At 33.9% G+C, this 24,376-nt stretch overlaps 1 protein-coding gene across 1 annotated transcript; it reads left to right on the top strand.

The window, feature by feature from the left end:
• The first annotated feature begins 7,914 nt into the window (after positions 1 to 7,914).
• Positions 7,915 to 20,022, top strand: LOC138314634 (protein PIF-like). Its single transcript, XM_069255070.1, has 10 exons — positions 7,915 to 8,050; positions 12,176 to 12,273; positions 12,661 to 12,687; positions 13,491 to 13,694; positions 16,496 to 16,750; positions 17,352 to 17,498; positions 17,801 to 18,162; positions 18,289 to 18,421; positions 18,904 to 18,998; positions 19,297 to 20,022. The coding sequence occupies exons 2-10, from the start codon at positions 12,189 to 12,191 to the stop codon at positions 19,363 to 19,365; spliced, it is 1,377 nt and encodes a 458-aa protein (XP_069111171.1). The 5' UTR covers positions 7,915 to 8,050; positions 12,176 to 12,188; the 3' UTR covers positions 19,366 to 20,022.
• The last annotated feature ends 4,354 nt before the right edge of the window (positions 20,023 to 24,376 follow it).

Below are 24,376 nucleotides of genomic sequence, written 5' to 3'. Positions count from 1 at the left end.
CAAAGTTTTGATAAATTTTACATATTGAGGATGGTTACCATAGCAACTACAACTGTAATTACACATAACTATTATACCTATACTATCAAAGATGTACTCGATAGTTAATATTAAACAATTTAATTACTCTGGATTAGCGATCAAACCGTACATAGTCCTTTGGAATAGTAGATTTTATTTTTCCTGCGGGTATGGCGTTAGATTTTTATTTTGTTCCATTCCATATAGGCCATGGGCTAGGAGGGTCCCACATGCTCCCCCCCCCAAACCTCCGAACCAATATTTTTCTGAACCCTTATGACCCACTGATCACAAATCCAAATGTTAACATTGCATAAGTTGGGATGAACTTCCGGTTATGACGTCATCAAGATGGCCGCCATCTCGAATTTCACTAAAATTAAAAAATAGTCATAACATTAACATTTTTCAACCGAAGTAGACAAATGAGGTATCAAAATGACCACAATAGAACAACAAATACATATCAGGACCAAAAAACCCAATATATGTAGTGATTTTTACGCAGGAAATGAAAACATCGGATTTAAAGCTAAAAAATGGTGATTTTTCAGCAAATTTTTCATATTTTGTTTGACGCAGCAAAAATGTTTCCCAACAACAATCTATTATTTCTAATAAGTGTTTTGACCACTTATCAATCAGTTTAAACAACAACAACAACAACAAAAACCAATGTTAACATGGTATAGGTTCCGGTTATGACGTCATCAAGATGGCCACCATCTCGAATTTCACTAAAAAATGAAGAATAGTCATAACACTAATATTTTTCAACTAAAGTAGACAAATGTGGTATCAAAATGACCACAATAGAACGACAAATACATATCAGGACCAAATAATCCAATATGTGTAGTGATTTGTACGGAAGAAATAAAAAAATAATATTTTAAGCTCAAAAATGGTGATTTTTCAGCAAATTTTTCATACTTGGCTTGACGCAGCAGAAATGTTTCCCAACAACAAATTATTACTCGTAATCAGTTATTTAAACTCCTATCAATCAGTAAAAACAAAAACAACAACAAAAATATATAGAAATGCAAAAAAAAAAAATATTGTTATACCCTCAATTTTGTAGATTAGCAGCGTCTCAAAAATAACACAACACCTACTGATAGCGTAACAAATGTAACCTAAGCTAAGCCTATGTTTCCGTTAATATCATTAACAGTTCCCAAAGCGTTTGTGTCTTTGAAAATGAGCACATTCATTGTTTTTTTCCCTATGCATAGCATAAGCAAAATGTCATATGGTTACTACAATGTCACTAATATGTCTTTCACTGGTTCTCATTGATAACCATTATCATTGTGCGTGCTTTCTCGCCTCACTGACATATCCACTGAAGAGACTCGGCATATCTGGTAGCTGGTGCATGTAGTCCGAATCAGAGTACTCGAGATATCAGTATCCAATTCGTCGAAAGCCAGATCGACGTCTTCGATGTCGATGAGCTCATGTGACACTGCATTACCAGTGTTGTTCTAGCCTTTTATGACCCATCCATGACCAGAGTTCATATCAGGAACAACAAGTTCAGGGATGTGGGATCTCTTTCAGATTCTAACATATCGTACGTATATGCTGTTTCAGACTTCCCCGGCATAATGGAAATTACACCAGATGCACATTCTTCCAATGGTGGAATTGGTTCTCTTTAGCACATAACTCCATAATTCGTATGAAGTACTATTCATCAATCTTGTGGACCCTCGTGCAACCATAAATGGCACAGGTGATATCATCGAGGTCATTAATGAGGGCATAAATGTTTAATGTTTTTCATTGGTCTGACTTTTCCCACTCCCTTGAAGGTGCTGGTTGTGTCACATCTGGTGTATGCGCAAAGAGACCATTGAAGACTCTCCAGTAAAAAGTTCTCTAAAGTGCTTTCCAGACTTGGCAAAGAGTAAAACTTCACTGCAGACCTCATTTATGACCTCAAAGAATCCACCTGTGCCACCTATGGTCACTGAGGTTCACAAGAATGAGGAATTGTGCTTCATACGAATTAAGGAGAACCATCTCAACCCTCCGCAGAATGTTGATCTGGTGTCTTTTCCATCATGCCGGGGAAGTCTGGAACATCATATACGATATGGGAATCTAGGTGAAACTAGGTTGGAAACAGGAAGAGCTCCCACATCCCTGAAGCCGATGTTTCTGATCTTAACTCTGACCATGGACAGTTGACAAGTTAGAACCACGATGGTAACCCGGTAATGTAATGTCACATCAGGTCACCGAGGTCGAAGACGACACTCTGGCGAGAAAGTACGCACAACGAAAATGATTAGCATTAAGAACTAGTGAAAGAAATATGTGACACTGTAGTAACCATCTTATATTTCCTTGCGTTATACACAGGAAATAAACAATGGATGTGCTCATTCTAAAAGACACAATATGTTTCGAAAAGTGTCATGGTATTTACGGAACTTTAATTTGATACCCTATAGCTATTAGTTAGCGTTTTGCTGTAATAATTCAGTTTGAGAGGCTACTAGTCTACAAAATTTTGAACATGAAAATGGATTATTTTGAAGTCCCACTTAGATATTCAGCCAACTTTAAATTCAAATTTGTTAAGATATAAATCGTCAATAGCAAATGTTATATTCAGGAAATTCCAAGACACCAGGAAACTGTAGTGTTAGCGGTTTGGAAAAAATGCCGCATCCGGTAATGTTTTGTAAACCAAATGATGGTATAACAATTCTCTTTTGCATTTCTATATTTTTTGTTGTTGTTGTTTTAACAGATTGATAAGAGGTCAAATAACTGATTGTGAATAATAATTTGTTGTTGGGAAACATTGCTGCGTCAAGCCAAATATGACAAAATGCTTAAAAATTACCATTTTTGAGCTTAAAATATTATTTTTAATTCATTTCCTGCGTTCAAATCACTACATATATTGGCTTATTGGTCCTGACATGTATTTGTTGTTCTATTGTTGTCATTTTGATACCTCATTTGTCTACTTCAGTTGAAAAATGTCAATGTAATGTCTATTTTTCATTTTTCAGTGAAATTCGAGATGGTGGCCATCTTGATGACGTCATAACCGGAATTTATACGATGTTAACATTGGTTTTGGTTGTTTTTGTTGCTTAAACTGATTGACAAGTAGTCAAAAAACTTTTAAGAAATAATAGATTGCTGTTGGGAAACATTTTTGCTGCGTCAAACAAAATATGAAAAATTTGCTGAAAAATCACCATTTTTGAGCTTTAAATCCGATTTTTTCATTTCCTGCGTAGAAATCACTACACATATTGGATTTTTTGGTCCTGATATGTATTTGTTGTTCTATTGTGGTCATTTTGATACCTCATTTGTCTACTTCGGTTGAAAAATGTTAATGTTATGACTATTTTTCATTTTTTAGTGAAATTCGAGATGGCGGCCATCTTGATGACGTCATAACCGGAAGTTCATCCCAACTTATGCAATGTTAACATTTGGATTTGTGATCAGTGGGTCATAAGGGTTCAGAAAAATATTGGTTCGGAGGTTTGGTGGGAGGGTGCATGTGGGACCCTCCTAGCCCATGGCCTAATACGCTAGAATACGCCGTTACAGTAATGAAACGATAAGCTAAATTAATCAGGTGAATTTCGTCACCACATGAGTTTATTTAGGGCTGCACATTTGGCGGGGGAATAGTGCACATCATTAAAATGTCCCTTCAGCAGCCAGTGTCATTCTAGCTTGGTCATCAAGGTATGCTATGTGTTCTGTGTGTATTTGTCTGTTTATCTTGGGATGCTCCGATATGCTCGTGTTTTTGAAAAGGTGGAAATTCTTGCCCAATTCATAAAGCTATCTCACTGAAGAATACCGCTAGAGACACCAAACAACACACCCCACCTGATCACATTATACAAAGCTCAACGCTAAGCAGATATAGAACAAATGTTTCGGACCTGAATATTGCCTCGTACGATATCTTTTAGTGTATAATATATAAATATATAGATGATGACAAACATACACTTTAAGTTTTTCGTTGTCATGTGATCAAATCCCAAACATTTTCTTTTCCCCGCCAAGAAGAGTTATTGCGTCTCAAAATCTGCTCCATTCCACCTATTTATCGAGAAAGGCGACTAAATTTTTGATATAATATGGTAAGGTAAGACTCAAAGTTGGCCAAATTTGGTAGTGTCTGCCCATTTTTAGTGCTTATTATGGAGGACCTTGGTTGTATGCTTTAGTGAGATAGGCTCAGATAGCGCTTAAGTGAATTAAAAACGATAAGGAACTTGTTTGTCTATTTTCTATACTATAGGCCTAAAACAAAAGGACGAGCTCTAACGTATACCCAAATAGAATGTTCACTAATATGACACTTACAAACTGACATCGTGAAAGTCAAAGTGTCAGCTGAATGTCAAATTTCTCTATACTGAGATTTTTTAATCACATCCTTATTTCAATTTCAAATAAAAATTGAAGTGAGATATAACTTTATTTCCTTTTAGTTCATAAACTTGTTTAGGAGGTTTTTTTTCAAAAATAAAGTTGGACGACTGGTTTGTCCATTTCCAGTAATACCGGATGAGATGTTGTCAGTGTTTCAAACAGCTAGTTTCTGCGAGGCGTTATGATAACCTACCTGTTGGTCCTATAAAAAGGGCAAAAGTTCCACTATACATGAAGACACAATACGAACATATCACAGTCTCCCAAAACCAAGTACCTTGCACTCCGCCCAAAGAAGACATCACATAAACGAGTGGCCGTCCTTAAATGACCTTGGCTATCAATAGGACGTAAATTTAATGAATAAACCCAAATTATTGCCCGTTTTCATATCGGCGTAAAAGGCGATTAAATCTAGGATAATATTTTTTCTCTTACTCCTAACTTACTTTCCAAGCGTCTCCATTGACACCGCCTCACTTTTCGCCCTCGGATTTGCGGTTCGCCTCTGTGAAGTAAAGTCTTGGACCAATAGCCGATACACCCCGTAGTCTATAAAAGTGCTAGTGTCTGCTCCTGCTTCACCAGTTTTTATTATTAATATTTCAAAAGCTTGACCTGTTTGCCAAATATACTTATTCTGTCTGCATATTTTTTTTAGATTTAATTTTATACGATAAAAAGTATCCCATTGCTCTGCGTGAGAGAACCAATGCCATAACTAAATACCATAACATTGGTGAGATCGTACATACCAATGCAATTATTTGTTATTTAGAAGGAAAGGAGAGATTATACTGGCAACAGGCAAAGTAATCGCCGCACTCTCTGTATGCTGAGCACTAAACTCGAGAAAAAAACCTAGGGTGTGTCTCGGTAGGACACAGAATCTAGACCTTTCCTCACTGGGGCGAGCTCTCAACTGAAGACCGAAAATGAGGCGATGCGAACATAAACGTTAGAAAATATTAGATCTCCGATTTAGTCGACGTTTTTGTAAGTCGGCTGGTAAATTGTGTAGGTGGGATACGTAGGACGACCGAGCAGAACAAACGTTTACATGGAAATCACAGCAGGTGCAGGGATTTATTATTACGTAAGGATAAGTTAATCCGAATTGGTCATTTTAATTGACATCGTCATGCTGACGTTCTAATTTCAGAATGCACCTGCATTAGATTGGTGTTCGTGATCAGTGACCCACGTGAGTCAAAATGACGCAAACAATACAGTTTATATCATCCTGGCCGCATCCGGGGTCTTTTTTTATGTAAAATGCACCCAACCTTTCTTTATTTCATATCACCTTTGCGATAAGGATTGGCCATATTCACCGGATTTTTCTTCAATAAAGTTTTTAAAGAATGTATTTGAATAGATGTGGAGGTCATACTAAATCCAAAATGACAAATGGTGAAACAATAACAATAATATCAAGTGAAAATTGACAGAGACTTTATAATTGATTAAGTTATGACAAATAATTCAAATGGGAACTCAAGAGTTCAAACAAGTTCGATAAGAGAAAGCTTGCCCACCTTACCAAACACATCTAGACCAAACTTACCTATTTCAATGCAAACAAAGTATTAGCTGTCGCCTACCTGAAAGTTGCATTTCCAGCGAACAGTCGACAACATACAAGGTTATTACAGTCCGCCGAGAAATGGAAAACGTTATTGGAGTTTGAATTGGAAGTAACTATGAAGTTGATAAAGTCAAATCAAAATAAACAAGACTGTATCATAAATAAGCTTTATTAAACAGGTTTTCTGTATTATTATGAATCTTTATTGATAATGATAAAAAGTCTTTATTATAAACTTGATAACAGAATGACTCAAAGACTCGTATTTACAAATTGTTCGTAAAACACATATAGTATCACATCTACGTAGAAAGTCAGTGGTAAGCTGAAATGATATATCCATTACTGGTACATTTAGATTCCATAAAAGATATTGGCATTTTGTTTAAAAGATAATAAGGAAGTTGCATTTATGGCATGTTCTAGGGAAATATTACATGCAAATGGGCCTTGGTACATATTGATTACAATTAGGAATTAAAGGATAATTAAGCATGCTTTATGTCCTTGATTCTTAGTAGTGGATAATATAACATAAATTAAGACACATTATTTGAGAGAGGAGGGTTCTCAATGTGGGTCGGTTTACTCAGTCTACTGTTTTCCATGGGGTATGCTGATTTATTGGTCAATCAATTAAAAAAAATCATTTTCTAAGCGTTTTATATTGAAGCACGTGGCTACTAACTGATAAAAATACGAGATGTCAATTGTGTGCAATAAGCGCTGTAGGGCTACCTATTACATCCAAAGGTACACAGTGTAATTTGTATTTAATATTGTATTGTATTGTATTTAGGCGCTGTTGATATCAATGTTATTCAAACTTATATCTAAAACACTACGAGTACACCAAACAAGAGGATTACTTCCTTTAAGAAGTTACTTTACAATCAATGGAATTATTCTAGTATATTATTTTTTGTCATCATTGGCCCTGTAGGTAGGACGTCAGATTGTACCTGCCGCCCCTAATTCATGGTCGTAAAAGGTTACTAAATTTAGGATCTTATCCTTTCTCTTCTTCCTAACCAACTTTCCTCTTCCTTACCCCCTCCATATCCTTCATTTTTACCCGTTTCTACATCAAATTGTGGAGAAAAATTTCCCTGAGACAAAACATCGAACTATGGTCAATAATTTCCTCATCTTATAAACCCTGAGCAAGTGATAAAGGGTTAGTAATTGAATGTCAGACATTGGAAAAGATTACCACATTTCCACCTTTGATAGACTCTGTAGAACATTGTAAAATTTGGATATAAATGATGTCATCTGTCGTGATATTACGCTCATATATCAGATGTTTTTGCTTGTTTATTTACCATCTTTTTCATTACGGAGTTAAAAATGATGACGTTAAGTTTTTTCTCATTTGTAGTGACTTTTGATTAAAACTTATGTTTTGTGGTGGCAGTTGTGACGATATTTTATGGAGGTTTACATGTATTTCTATATCCTCTGACGTACACACGCTTCGTCCTGTTCACATAGATGTGGTTTAAATGAGGTCTCTATCTATTTTGTATTATCTATAACAGAATTAACGCTTTACAAACAAAATAATGACGTCAGAGAAATGTTGTTTATTCATTGGCCATCATGCCTAGAATTTCTACTGGGGGCCGTTTCAAAAACGCTCCGTACTAAATTGTAAAGTATTGTTATAATTGCAAAACTGAAAAAGCTACTACAATAAAATGCTTTCGAAAAATTGTTTTCTTAAGTGCTTTTAGCTTTAATTATTTAGATAATTTATTTGTATAGGGAAAAGAAAATGAAGCATAAAAGGTTGTGCGATGTTCCCCATAAAATATGACATATACAATACAAGTTGGGCGGGGCGAAATGTCTCATCGTAAAATGAAGGCTTGGAGTGCGTTGCCGAAGGCAGACTTACCACCTCGCCATAGCCCGAGGCAGACTGTCGGTTTGAGTGACAATATATAGTGTCTGTGCCAACACACGGTGATTATTGGTGAGGTAGTCACAGACTCGATCACACAGGTAAGTGAACCTTACGTAAGATCATTAACACTCACTTTTATAACTGTATTAATCAGATACATTTTAAACGGCTTCTTATGTTTTCATATCTTGATATTTTTTACTATTAAACTAGACAATTTTATCTTCTATAAAGTTATAAACGAGTGATTCCAATTGTACCATGATAATTTATTACGTTTGATACAGTCTCTTGTATTGCTAGTTGGAGTCTCTTCCAGATAATCATGATGCATGAGTACCTACGAATGTAGATCTACTTACAACTAATGCCCATTTCAACCTAACGTTGATGCAATATTACTGTTGAGTTTTCTTTTTTTATATTGAAACTAATATAATTGTGACAGATAGGACTCTAGGTAAGACAACATAATGGTCACGAAGGAGAGTAATTATTACATCCCTTTTCATATCATGTTAATATAATATATATATAATGTTAATTATCATATAAACCTTATTTCTCCGGTATATAAAAGTTTCTTACCCATCCTTTAATGTTTGAAGTCATTGGTATGCAAAATGATTTATTATCTTTATTTAATGATTTGCAAATGTATGCTGATCATTTACATAACTTATTCAATATTTTTGATAAAATTTCTCTACTAAGAATTAGTGAAGAGGAAAACTCTGACATTTAATTTAACTCATTCCTCGTAACGCCAATGACTATGCGACATTTTAAAGGTTAAGTTAGCTTGATATTTTGAATAAAAAGCATCCAGATATTTCCTCTATCCATCCAGTTTGTTGCGCTCTATGCTGATATACCCATAGTATCAATTGTAAATATAAGATTTCTTTCTGTAGAATCAAGTAACCAATAACTGTACTTCCCGCCATGTAGAAATGTCAGTACATATGAATGTTTTGTGGTGCTATTGTTGTGATGTATATACAATAGTCATGTTGTTGTCGTTCAGACATTATTACATATGTACTGACCTTCCGGCCAGTGACACCAACTTAATTGACCGTCAATCACAACATCATCAGGGCTGTCTAACTTGAGATTTCACGTGCTGTACTACGGGGCCAATCAACTAAATGATTTTACATAGAACACAGTGTTACAGTTTTGGGATAAAAATTATAACTACTGAGTCAATATAAGCTATCATGCTCAATAACCAAAATACAGGTTCTCATATTACATAAATCTGAAAGTCTGGTGTTTTTAAATCTTCACTGTCTCATTTGATATTTTGAATATGACTTTCCAGCTTTATATCATAGTTATCTATGGATAATTACTTGTCAGAATACTTCAGAAATTCATAATTAACCAGCCATCCAGTGACCTGGACAAAATTCTATTCTGAGCGCTCAATGTTGGATTCGAGTGCCAATGTTTCATAAAATTGGTTTTATGATATAGTAAGTCAGGTACATACGAAAAGTAATACGTATGTATAACTTCAGAAAAGAAAATACGTTGATGTTTATAAACATGTATAACTTCAAAAAAGAAAATATGTTTACGTTTATAAATCGTTAAACAACAACGTGCAAATTAAGAAAATAAATTTTTTAAACCCAGGGAAGACGTGAACATCTTTATATATCTTCAGACAAAAACATATTTAAATTGTCGTACTGGTCTTTAACCCAGAATTTGCTCGTGGCTCTTAAGTGATAATTTAATCTGATTAATGGGCCACTTAATTACATGATATATCTACAATGAAAATGTACATACATCATGCATTCTGTTACATCTGCGTCAAACAAAGGTAACGAAATCTCGTTTTATTATACTGATGAGTCTGGGCAATAACAGATCACTGTCTTTAAACTGTAATTATTATTTACATAAGCGTATTAGATATGTAAATAGAATGTGCAATTACAAAAGTAAGAATTTTGATGTCTTTCTTTTAAATCTTTAACATGTAAGCATTGAAGTCACTATCTTTTTAATTTCATCGGGGTATGAAAGAAATTTTGTTTGCAAACTGTGTGAATCCACGTAGCGGATTCTCACAAAAGTTTGCAAACAAAATTTATTTCATAACCCGATGAAATTAAAAGATAGTGACTTCTATGCTTATAATTAATTTTCAACGCTACTTTATAAAATGAAATACGTTTACACGTACGATTCCATTGATTTTTCCAATGGATTATTTTTGGCAAATCAATACAACGTTAATGTTTCTATTGTGACGTCACGATAACGTCGGATTTTCGCGCCATTCCCAGATTTTTTTTCATGTGGAATGCAAAAAATGAATAGACCAATCAGAAAGTCAGAAACAAAGAAAAATGAAATATTATGCCTTATACATCTACTTGCAAACGAAAGAAGAAAATGTAGAAATTCTCGGTAACAATTAGTGTAGGCGTAGGGCGTATACCACGTGCAACGACATCACAAAAACATTGATATAGCAGTAGTAACTATTCGTCATTTCCTCATAATTTCTGTATATATATCAACTTTTTTGCAATACCTTTGTGTTTATTTTCAAGACAAATACATATTGCTATATTCTTGTCGATAAAGCATTTATTGCATTTACCTTTACTAATTATGTTACAGTAATGGGATACAAATTGTTCATAAGGTCGCTTTGTCGTACAAACCGTAGGATTGCTACCATAAAACTTTAGATATAGGTAAGACAATACTGGCCAAATCAAATACGTTTATATTTTCCATCAGAGTTTACAAACGTAATATATGCACATTGATTTCCATTAGTTGTGAGATGTATACGTAGGTATTGTATGACGTGGTAACGTCAGGTGCTTGATTTACTTGTTTCCTTGATGTCATGAACCAGTCCGTTTGTACGGTCATCATCAAGGAATCACATCCTATATTAACTTTAACGGTATATTTATAATGTTTGTCACTCGTATGTAATCAACGAAAACTATAAAGAGTAGAAATGAGCTTTTTGTATATACTTTGTTAAGAAGAAATATTAAGGCAAAGACGAAATATGTGCTGGATATAAATAAACTACAAGGAAACACAATGCAGACCATCATATGCTACACCGCTAATCAGTAGTTGGTACATAATGTGTCTCTTCCACCTTTGCGCATGTTAATTTTCTGCTAAGGTAGAGTATAATTAAACAAATACTGTATACGATGGTAGCCTGATTGGACGTTAATTCATCAATATAGCAAACTTTAGAAAATATAACAAAGTGTGTGAATCTGAAAAAAGTTTACAATTTATTTCATAACCCGAAAAGTTACATCAATGATTATTTAGAAATGAACGTTTTATAAATACAATAGGAAAAAGCAACTTCATGATAACAATGATTACTCATCTAAGGTAAACACCTGTAGGTGTACCTATGAATTAAATCATAAAGTCATTAAGTCAGATTAATGTAATATTATGATTATTTTGTAAAAGTACATATGTACTTAGCGTCAAAGTTATATATCGGAAATCAAATTGTTAGCTCTGAATGTTAGTTAATTATATCCAACAGTTCGTTGAATATACAGTCTGTGATAAAACGATACGGAATATAGTGATAAAAAAGATTTATTTCTTCCATAGCAAAGGTCAATTGGGATGGGGTAAGATTTATAACTAGACCTGCTGACAGAGATAGACAAGTTCTTAAACCTGTTTCTTGTTTATATCTTAATAGAATTACAATGTATAAAGGTTAAAAGATTACCGTCTGCTTTAGAATGACACAGTCGTTTAAAATCAGAGTTATAGACACGAACTAGTTTATCATCCCTTAAGCATTACAAATAAGGCAACTATATGCATGTACATACCGGAAAATAACGTGATGTGCTCCAGCGAGCAGGATTAAACTGAAATTGGATTGAAAAGGCATAATATCACAAAGAATAAACTATACATGAAACCTTTGAGCAATAGTACATGGCAAATAGAACCAGAGTCTCAAAGAGAGTTAGCGTTGAAATCCATGATATTTACAAATAAAAATGGAACGGTGTCAGTTGATCCATTTGAGAGATTAAATTGAGGTTCACTCTTCATTTCACAAATTCAGGTTTTGACGATAGAATCACTTCTTTATCGTGATTTTGTTAGAACTGTGATGGTATTTCAATATTCATTTCTATTTACTATTGTTTCGTTTTTGTTAATTTGTTTTCTATTCCTTTCAGAAATACCTTCAGAATGGTCACGATTACGCAGAGAGCCTTGGCAGTAATATTTGCTGTGTCGTTTTATTTTTCACATCCGGTACAATCTAACCCATTAAGTACGTATCAATATCACTGCACTCATTTAGAGAACGAAAGCAAGATACAGTACTATACAGAAGAAACAAATAAACATCATTGTAATTTGACAGCTCCTTATTTTCCTGGATTAATAGATGTCTCTCCGCTGGTATTGTTTCATTTAAGATTACATGTAAAAGGCTAGTACACAAGTCACCAATTTTTTGTTTATTTGTTTTTGAAAGATTATTGTACTATTTTTAAAAAAAATAGTACTATACATATAGCAATGGTGGATTAGACTTATATGTATTTTATGGAATTGAACTTTATTATTGGAATAAAACACAGTAAAAAAATTGAATTCATTTACATGTATATCAAGGATATATCGATTTTATGTGCGATGTGTCTCTCTTTTCTAGATACACCCAGCTTCACACAGACACTCAGTAAGTACATTAATTTTATAGTATATTCACACAGAGATCAGTAGTACACTACACGAGACGAAGTAATTCATTTATATATATTTACACAGAGACTCAGTAAGTACACTTAAATTATATAAATATTTACACAGAGACTCAGAAGTACACTAGGAATTACAGAGATATTCACTATTATAATATTTACACAGAGACTCAGTAAGTACACTTATATTATACATATTTACACAGAGACTCAGTAAGTACACTTATACTTATAAGTACACTTATATATAGTAAATTTACAACAGATTCCAAACACTCCTGAATTCATGTTTTCAACAATGCTTTATATTTTAAAATTAATCTTTCTAACTAGGGAAGGCCTATCAATATTTGTAAAAAGCTGTAGAGAGTTACAAAAGTAGGTGATAATAGCAGTTTGAATTTAGCCTTGAAGTTTAAAATGGCCCCGCAGATATGAACATCGTTGGTACAGCAGATATTGGTATCACACACGATCTGAACAGGGGTTACTTTTTGTAGCAAAACCTTCAGAAAAACTTCGAAAAGATGCTTTTTTGGACTTTGGAATAAAAAAAGATAAGTGATTATAATTCAATTACTGAAATAATAATTCCCATGGATTGTTATCTTCTTATCATTTCGTGTGTGAATTGCTACTGGAAGGTATGTTGATAAGACATACGTCGTTGCGCTATCATGGTGAAATATTTTTCCGTTCTGTAACGTTTACCTAGTGCAGTAAATATGTATCATGTTTGGAACAGACATTTTGTATACCAGAATATTGTTTGCACCTGCAGAAAACGCATGTATGAATACATGTTCCAAGGATACGGACACGTGCTATGCGGAGTATAGCGAGGCCTGCCATCAATACATCTCGTGTTATAAACATATTGGGGCAGATGAGTATACCCAGGCGTTCCTGTACACCTGTCCTCTAGGCTTGGTATGGTCCCAGACAAGACTCACCTGTATTAGGAGGGAAAAAAGCACATGTCCAGGTAAGGATTCCGGTTACTAAATATAGCTCTCGGGGTTTATTTAGACAATTAAAAAGAACAATTTACATCTGATTTAAAGCACTACTTTATGTGAATAACACGATTCAACAAATTCAAACCAGTATCAGAACAAATTGCGAACCTCTTTTACTCACCCTCAGTGTCAAATCTTACCTTGGATATTTTCAGATATTACAATATAGATCTTGTTAATGTAGTTATGTGGAATTGGCTGTGGATGACCAATGTTTCTCCACGTGTAGGCCCCTTAATAACACACATCTTCGTTTCACTATTGAAATCTCAAAGAAAGCAAAAAAAAGTTTATAATTAGACGTCAAGTGGATTCGCTAGAGTTAGATTGGAAGATAAATAAAGTTAATGTGGGATTAGGTGTGAGTTTCACAGTTTGTTCTTTGTTAACGATCTTAAAAAATATTGAAGGTCGTCTTATGTTGTACAATATTGTTGGGAACAGATGAGAAAAGATAACTGAATATTTTTCGAAAACATAGATAACCTTATTGATAGTTCCGATTCTGGCTCAAAACATACTGGAAATTACTTAAACTCTTACTTAAAGGGGAAAAACACCGTATAATCTCCCCGATATCGTGAACATTAATCGAACTATATTTTTAACGACACACTGAAATGCAACCTTTTAAACTATTACTTTCCATCCATAATCGACAATAGATGACCAAGGCAAACACCTACCTACGTTTAAATACACAAACAAGCCCTGACGGAATAAGCCATAGAATGTTAAAATTGATTAGTAACGAGATTGCCCTACCTTTGTCTTGTCTATCCTCTTTAATGCGTTCCTTCAAACCTATTCCTATCTCGAAAGTTGGAAAATAGCAAATGCTATGCCTATATTTCAGGGTGGTGATAAACGCATTTTATCTAATTACAGGCCAATTTCATTGCTAAGTTGTATTGGAAAATTCTTTGAGCGTTTAGTATACAAACATCTTTACATTTTTTCAACCAAAATAATATCATTTACAAGTTACAATCAGGATTTTAACAAAACACTCTTGCACACATCAGCTATTAGAATTATATCATTTCATGCTTCTGTCTTTAGAAAATTATGAACACAAAGCTTTTGTTTTTCCAAAGCCTTTGATAGAGTTTGGCATAAAGGCCTCTTCTATAAACTTCAACAATATGGAATAATCGAAAAATTACTTACCTGGATAGCTAATTATCTGTCGTGTAGAAAACAGTCTGTTTTTATAAATACATCCAATTCTTCTTTGAAAAATATTAATGCTGGTGTACCACACGGATCTATCCTAGAACCTCTATTTTTCCTTATTATATTAATGATATTTCAACCAAAGACAGAAATCATGTTAGTATCTCTTTCAAATCTCCCTTTCCAGCTACTTTTTACATTCAACAATATAGTTATAGAAATTACACGAAAACAAAAACACTTTGGAGTAATCTAAAATAGCGATGCTAAATTGTCTGAACACATAGATGAAATTATAAAGAAGGTTTCGAAATATATAGCAACACTTCGTCAATTGAAATTTCTACTAAGCAGAAAAATCTAGACGATAAGACCTATCATAGAGTATGTATCTGAAGTTTGGATTAATTGTGGTGTTGCCAATTCCAATAATCTTGAAAATTTACAACTTGATGCCGCTCGTATTATTACAGGACTACCAATATATACCAAAATAGAGTTCATTTATAAAGAAATTGGATGGCTTCCGTTATCTAAACGGAGAGAGATAAGAAAATTAACCCTCTTTTATAATATAAAACCTAACATAGCTACCTCATATTAAAAAAAAAACCCATTCCTTCCAGAAAACCGATTTGTGTGGTACTAGACGGCTTAATGTTCTCCATTGTAGATTAAGAAATAGAACAAGTACTTTGAATTACGATCTTTTCAGATCCAATATTTTGCCTTCAGCACGCTGTGAATATGGATTCACATGCCCAAAATATCACATTATACGACAGACATTTGTACCCCTGTGACATCACATTAAATTCATTACTAAGAGAAGATGCAGATTTAGAAAATGATGCTTACCTTAACACTGCATAGACAGTCCAAATTTCTATTGATAGTACTTGCAGATTTTGACATTCTGAGCAAACTACCCCATTTCCTATACATACCCTGTATCTTAGTTAATTAATACAAAACATATGTCAGTGGTATAAATCAGTTGTATCTGCTGGATGGTGAAGTCGAAGATTCTCAAGGAAAGGAATTGCTCTGAGTGGATCTACAGTGTAATGTTTTCTATGGAATGTGTTTAATGGACAACGTTTTAAGAAAGTAATCGATCGGTGTTTCCCAGCTAGCCAAATAACTATGTACACAATTATCACATTTACAAATAATTATAATTTAACAAATAACTATTTTCCTCTCCCACACTCCTCCATCTTTCCCTTCTCTCCTTCATTCTTATAACAGAATATTTTTAGTTCATTGCTGTCCATTATGTATATATTCATATTAAGTATTCGGGGGAGGACGTTACTAAGTTGGCAAAACTCCAATCCCTATTGTCAATAATTAACGACAATAAAAATATGTTTAAAATCAAGCTGTTTGCTGATTTCACTTGACTTCTGGGACGTGTTGTTTTCTTTTCTTCATTTTCGTCTGTATGCCGCTACCATTAGTATTTTTTAGGATATGTACATTTAAGGATACTTTTTAGTGCTTGAGTTGACTGCTGAAGCAGCGTATAACCAGGTCACCAATGCTGGCGTTTACAGTAAAACATATATTTGTGGATCTATTTTTCCAGACAAATGTGCCGCAGCAGATGCGGTTCCTTCCTATCAAAACGGACCATTCTGTGCCCAGTATTACAAATGTGTCGATGGGGTGTCCATGCCCACGTGCTGTAACCGGGACCACGAGTACATTGACGGCCAGTGTGTGCCAATCAGTAGTGGAAGTAAGTGCAGATGGAATTGTCCGCCGGCCTATACCCCTGTGGAGACAACAACAGAATCCAGTGGAAATTTCACCACCACAATAGCAACAGAAACTACAACAGGTACATTTTGTTACTACAACAGGTACATTTTGTTACTACAACAGGTACATTTTGTTACTAAAACAATTCATTTTGTTACTAAACAGGTACTTTTGTTACTATAACAGGTACATTTTGTTACTACAACAGGTACATTTTGTTACTACAACAGGTACATTTTGTTAGTCCATCAGGTACATTTTGTTACTACAACAGGTACATTTTATTACTACAACAGGTACATTTTGTTACTACAACAGGTACATTTTTTTACTATAACAGGTACATTTTGTTACTACAACAGGTACATTTTGTTACTACAACGCATACATCATTTTGTTACTAAAACAATTCTTTTAAGAAACATTTAGAACGATGTTTAAATGAAACGTTTTCAGTGTAAATCTTCAATTGTAGAAATAAGTCGTTTTTATCCTCTTTATATTGTTTGAATCTTGAAAATGAATTATTTTTAAATATTTCTTGTATTGGTTAACCCCATTTACATTATAAGAGTGGAGGAGAGAGTCGAAGTTTATTTTGACTTAGGTGCTAAAACCTGTATTGTTTTCATTAATGTAGTCCTAAAATTGATATGAAATCTTTGTTTTTATTGTTGTAGAGATGTGTACAAGAAGTGCTGTTCCTGGAAGTCCGGATAAATATGTGATCAACGATATTAAAATTACCGCCCTTTGTGCCCGAGGAACCATTTTTAATCAGACTAAATGTGACTGTGTTAATGATGAGAGCTATATCCCTTCAACAGGTCAGTCCCCTTTAATTCAGTTACGTGTAACAAACACTTTGTGGTTTTCATTTTACCAGAAGTTCCAATGCAAATTTTGCTTGTTAATATCTCGTTGACCCGAAATTGAGTTATTATATATTTACTAGCTATATTGTTTTATTTCTCTATCTGCTTTTGACTTTGCTATGTAGAGATCTAGAAGAAACAGGAAAATGCTAGTATCTGTCTAAGACATCATATCTTTATAACTAAGTGCAAACCTGTACGTTATTGTACCAGCCAGAACGAACAGCATAAGTAAACCACGCTTTTATTTACAGAGTGTTATCCAGAAATGGTAATAGACTATGCTAGCTCCAATGGAGGTCTGAAGAAGGATAAAGGAGTTGATAGGCACAATGGACTCGGATACTTCTCCACGGCAAAACAATCTTCCAGTAAAATTCACCACTACGCTGGGAACAGCAACATTTTGAGTCATTTCAATTTGACTGTCATATTTAAATCTGAGAGCACTGGGGACAGAAAGCAGTTTCTGATCACAAATTGTCGCTCAGATATCGTCGACCGCCCAAGCATAGGAATTATGGTCAGTAATATTGATGGAACATTACTCTTCGTAGCAGACGACAACGCCAAGGCTGATTATGACTCGATCATCAAAATGACAGTCAAATTTAAGGTACGTTATGAACATTTCATAGAGTACTTTGTTTCTGTATAGTTTAATATTCATGTCATAGGCATCTCAATTACTTATGTAGTACGAAGTTAAAAAAATATATTAATTTGCAATATTTGTGTTCAGAAAGGATCATGGAATTGGGTGCGGTATATCTTCGACGGCCGTAACCTACAGGCCACAGTGGTTCCTCTAAGTGACCAATTTGCGGATCCTTCTGCAGCTACTGAAGTGTATACGAAGAACGTCACATTAGCAAGTACGTCATTCCAAGTCTTACGTCACATGATATAAGCCTTTAAAACCATAACGGTCACTATGCCATTCAGCGCAATTATTTAGTATTAAATTTTATAATTTTTTATTCTGCTGTTACTGGAATGTAAACTGCATCTATTAATACTAAAGAATGTAACTAAAAAATACATGATAACATTAGATTGTAAAAATGAAGTTTGAAAAAATAACAACAACAAAATCTACAATTTAAAAAAATATTGGTAAACATTGAGAAATAAAAAAAAATGCCAAAATATATAACAGTATTAGATCCTTGGTCAACTTTGATTGAAAAAGAATTGTAAAAAAGACAAAAATGAGGAGTTTTTTCAACTACTGCTTTGCACAGATATATTCAAGTATACGAGTGTAAGTTCGACAACATTTGCGAGAAAAAAAAACAGCATTTTGTTTAATTGTAAGTAATATGTTTCTAATAAACTTCATGTTTTGTCATTACAGCAGAGACAGGAGATCCAATAACACTTTTGCGTAGTCAAAGCCCACTTACAATCGGCTCCTGTAACGAACATTACTTCGACGGCATTATATATAAGGTAATTACATAAATATATATTGCTCGGACAAAAAGGATATACAGTCATGTACAAAAACTTCTTAAAGCTGTTTCAAACTTGACGAAAATAGTATTAAATTGGTCTTTTTGAGATTCAAATATGTTTATCCCTTTTACGTTTACGACTGTTTGAATAAGGAGACACTGAATGAAGTTAACGCAGAATGGTAAAACTAGGTACCAACATTATAACCAGTCATACTGGTAATGAAATAGCAACAGCAAAGCAAAAAATATAATGAAGTCATAGCTATAATGTAATTCTATTTGGTTTGTAGGCAAACCTGGCCGGATGGGTATGCAGTACATATGTGGACAATAGAAATAAAAACAATATGCTTCCATGAAGTCGCCTTTTCTCGGAACATTTGGATCCTCAATATCGGTCACTTAAGAGTGTATCGAAACAATGAGCCTATTTATTTCATTTTATAACATAATGATCAAGATCATGAGATATTATTTCATTTTATGATAAAGCTTACCATATAATATTTATTATTCCATTTAAGTTTCTATTACATAATGCGTTCGCTACTACTGTATGACTTAGTTAGGAATGCCATTATAATAGGTGATAATCTATGATAGCCTGAAATATGAACATGTTCGTCAAAGTCAATTTAGTTGGTAAAACTGCGTATAAGTTATACTGTAATTAGTTTTGTAAACTATCACTTGCTCCAAACTCTTATGGGAGAACAGACGTGCTGAAACGATATTTGGATATTGTGCAAGCGAACGTATTTTGAAAAATCATCGAAACTTTCTCTTGTCTCCAACAAAAAATATGTTTTTGTGACAATTGTTCACAAATATACAATTAGATATGATGTCGCGACCAAATAAGACCTTGTAAATCTGTTTCCTTATATCTCAGAGGAATGTCACGTACTAGAAACGTCAATTGCATGTATGTTGTCTCTGCATAAATCAAATGTTGTTGTTCATGTATAATGATATATGTAATGTATCAATAAAGTCCCTTTTGTTCATATAGACAAGTGCATTTGATAGTTTTTGTTTGTTTGCAAAGAATGAAAGCGTCGTAGTTATGTGACTAGCCAAGCATTCATATCTTCATAAATATTGTACGTATTTCAATAATGATTTGATCTGTACAAACACACAAATAACTTAGTTTCATGACTTTGGACTCTTACCTGACTAAAAAATTTTGGATCAAAAACTGTACTTTTTGTGAAATTGAGATTAAGATTTTGTAATTCATTTTTTATTATCATTATGTTTTTGCGATTTTTTTGTATTGAAAACGAATTAGAATAATAAATAAATTTGATTGGCTCATAAAGAATCAATTTGTAAGCAAATGAGAACAAATCACATAAACATGTTATTTTTACATGGTTACTACAGTATAAGGAATGATAGGCTCCAGAAGAGTGAGTGGTCTACGTTATATTAGTGATACCGCCCCAGAAAGCGATCTCACGTTAAGTAGTTTCAAACTATAAACCCGATGATGACAATGGAACCTAAAGACTTGTCAAAGATAAATTCTTGCCTGTTGCTTTATTTTGAATGAAAATTTTATGAAAAAGTCATTTCACCAAACATAACACCACCCCACATATAGATCGTATGAAGATAAACATCTTGCTACCCTAAAATGTTACTCTTCCTTAAATAGAACAATTTACATATGTATCTTGTACAGAGTTATCATTTTGCATTCCACAACATCATAATTACTTTCATTGACAAAGCTATTATAGTGATCATATCTTCTAAGTTGCTTTTTATCTCGATTAACCTTACTGAACTTTACTAAAATGATGACAGATATGTTTTAAACAATGGATATATATGTATATGTGTTCCACTTTGGATAGCCAACATGCTGAATCTGTTCCACTTTGATACCCATTAATGCTGAATCTGTTCAACTTTGCATACCCATATATTTGAATCTGTTTCACTTTGATACACATTCATGCCGAATCTGTTTCACTTTGATACACATTCATGCCGAATCTGTTCAACTTTGCATACCCATATATATTGAATCTGTTCCACTTTGATACCCAAACATGTTGAATCTGTTTCACTTTGATACCCATTAATGCTGAATCTGTTTCACTTTGATAGCCAACATGCTAAATATGTTTCATTTTGGATACTTATACATGCTGAATCTGTTCCACTTTGATAGCCAACATGCTGAACCTGTTCCACTTTAATATACAACATACTGAGTTTGATCGACTTTGTATACCAATGCATGCTGAATCTATTCCACTTTGTTACCCAACATGCTGAATCTTATCCACTTTGGATACCCAACATACTGAATATGTTCCACTTTGATACCCATACATGCTGAAACTGTTCCACTTTGTTACCCAACATGCTGAATCTTATACACTTTGGATACCCAACATGCTGAATATGTTCCACTTTGATACCCATACATGTTGAATCGATTCCACTTTGATACACAAAACATGCTGAATATGTTCCTCTTTGATACATAACATGCTGAATCTGTTCCATTTTGAATACCCAACATGCTGAATATGTTCCACTTTGGATACCCAACATGCTGAATATGTTCCACTTTGATACCCATACATGTTGAATCGATTCCACTTTGATACATAACATGCTGAATCTGTTCCATTTTGAATACCCAACATGCTGAATATGTTCCACTTTGGATACCTATTCATGCTGAAACTGATACACAACATGCTGAAGTGTCTTAAATGTTAGCATTGTCTATAGGTAATCTACATAAAAGCATATTTTGGTCTGTATTTGGTTCCTATTTCAACGTTCTTGGAGGATCTGTTATACTTATCTACACAATACGAACGTTTACTTAATCCTTCAAGGATTCCATTCCTTCTACCACTCTCCACAATAACAGACTTAACACAACGATGATTGATTTATCTAGAACTGTTATAAAGAAAATAATATTTTGATGGCTACAAAAATAAAAAAAAAATAAAAATATAAAAAGTTCATTTTCTAGATGCAAGTTTCAAATAACGTGGTCGTGATGAATAAACAGTTGTTTGAAAAAATACGTTGCTGTCGACTGCTGTTTTGTTATTAATTAAGCTAATGAAGTCAAAATAATGATGTATATATTATAAGCACATTGTATAAACATTCCCTTTGAATGAGCAGATATGACATGATTATGAGCACGTTGTATTATATTATTGTCACAGAAACCGTGCGTTAATATATACAAAGGTAAAACAAAGAGGAATTTGTTTAATTGAGAAATGTAATTACTGCATGACTCACAATCCGCATGGCTTTAAGCCTTAAAATTGACAACTGATAATTAGGGGGCGCCTTGGGTCTTTTGTAGCGCCGGAGTGCGATTGTCTAATCTGAAGCGTAAAACATAAAATTAAATTAATACTGGACGTAATCCAGACATAGACTCATCCTATAAATGTGTACTCTTTGTCCCTAATGAATGTTGACATATATGATAATTTCCCCTGAAGAATGTCGCCCGAGGTGATCCGAACTCATTTACAAGGGAGGCCTTTAGAAGACCACTGTTTTCTCGTCCAAAGTGAAGAGAGACAGTTTTGAGTCAAATAATCCTTTTTTTAGCAGAAAAGGTAAGTGAAAGTTAACCTAATACTAACTTCGACTACTTTTCTTGATATCTACTCCGAATAACGTTTATTGTCTTTTAGCGTGTGTGGATTTCATTGCGGGAAGAGATGTACATTACTGAACTGGATTTCAAATCTGACACTTATTGGCCACTTTATATTCTATATTCATATTGTATTTACATTTCGACGGTGTATGTACAAAATGCTAATGACTTCAAACTTTGAATAAAATTAAAAAGTAATAGTTTCAGAAACGTTTGCCTGATTTTAAATTAGTTAAATAATGTTAATGTATTTCTTCATACATTATTCATAATATGAATGTAGACATATTGCAGGGCTTTTGAAGTGTTTACCTAGTTATCATAATTAATAGTAGTATATAATTACATGTGTATCAAATAAAGTTTGCCTGGGCCTCACATTGTTTTCGACATCATAAATTATTTAGAAATGTATACGTAGAAAACCACTATAATTATGATTGATATATACACATAATCACTCATCATCGTCGGTGCTTTCGTCGTTTAGCATGGACAGTGCCGTTTGATCAGAATGGGTAGTATGGAATGTGTTCTCAGAGCCATGATTTCTTACGTATCCTTTCAACACGTCGATTGCATACTTTTTGTAAAATCTTTTATAATATATCAGTTTGTTGATATAGTAATAACTGACCTCAAATGTGCCAAGGTACCAATTCATTATCAATTCACACAAGGCACGCACTAAGTCGTTTGTAATCGTTTCTAACATCATTCTCCTCTGTCATGCATTGGTATCATACAGTAAACGAAGAAAGGACGAGTGTGTCTTTACCAGGCCCTTCATGTTGGCGGAATGAAAAAACAAACGATGGAAACACGTGATTAAATAGACACTTTTGTGTTACGTAATCATAAGACATACATATCATAATTTGTACATCATTATAGCTCACCACTTCGGTCATGCCACTTGTCGACACTTCATCAGTAAGTAAAGTATAATTTCCACTGTAATTTGAGGTAGGAGATAGCGTTCCGTAACGTTTTATAAAAGCAATAATCCGGTGTGCGGCCCAAACTGTCGTCATATACTTCTTACGATGGGCTTTGGAACCGAACAGTAACCCATTGTTTTCCTGGTAGGTTTGTTGGATCCGTGTTACAAACGTACGTCCAAGGATAGCTGCTCACGCAATGAGGCAATTTATCGGCAGGGAACACTCCCTTTGCGAGTCGGGACAGGCAAGGTTCTTTTCTTTGATAGTATAGGGCAATTCTTCGATGTTCATACTTGCGTGTACTCGACGTCTCTGGATTGATCTATCTCTAGTGAGACTGGATTTAAGATTTATTCTGGTTCAGTACTATCTGAAGTCCTTTCTACCAGACTCGTATATTAAGTAAAAATACATTGATAATCTACAACATACATTATACAAAATTATGCTTCTCTATGATGTTATCGTTGCTTTATAATTAAAAAAAAAGTTTCTGATGTTTTAAATGAGTATCCAACTTCCGTTTCTAAAGAGTTAACATTGATTTCCAATACCATATGTTCTGGTAGTTCATTCAAGAAGAATACAGGTCTGAAATATGTTTTTGTGTGTCATATCCAGTCATATCTCCTCTGATTCTCCTGAGAAGGCCAGTGTTGGTAGATATAGTTTCTTCAATCTTTCCTTCGTTTGTCATGATCTTCGTTCCCGGAACAGACTTAGTTGCTCTTCTTTGGACGCCCTCTATTTTTTTCAATATGT

This window comes from Argopecten irradians, chromosome 2 (genome assembly GCF_041381155.1).
Source record: "Argopecten irradians isolate NY chromosome 2, Ai_NY, whole genome shotgun sequence".
Classification (NCBI taxonomy): Eukaryota; Metazoa; Mollusca; class Bivalvia; order Pectinida; family Pectinidae; genus Argopecten; species Argopecten irradians.
The sequence above is the reverse complement of the archived record's forward strand: the minus strand, read 5'-3'. Positions and strand labels throughout refer to the sequence as shown.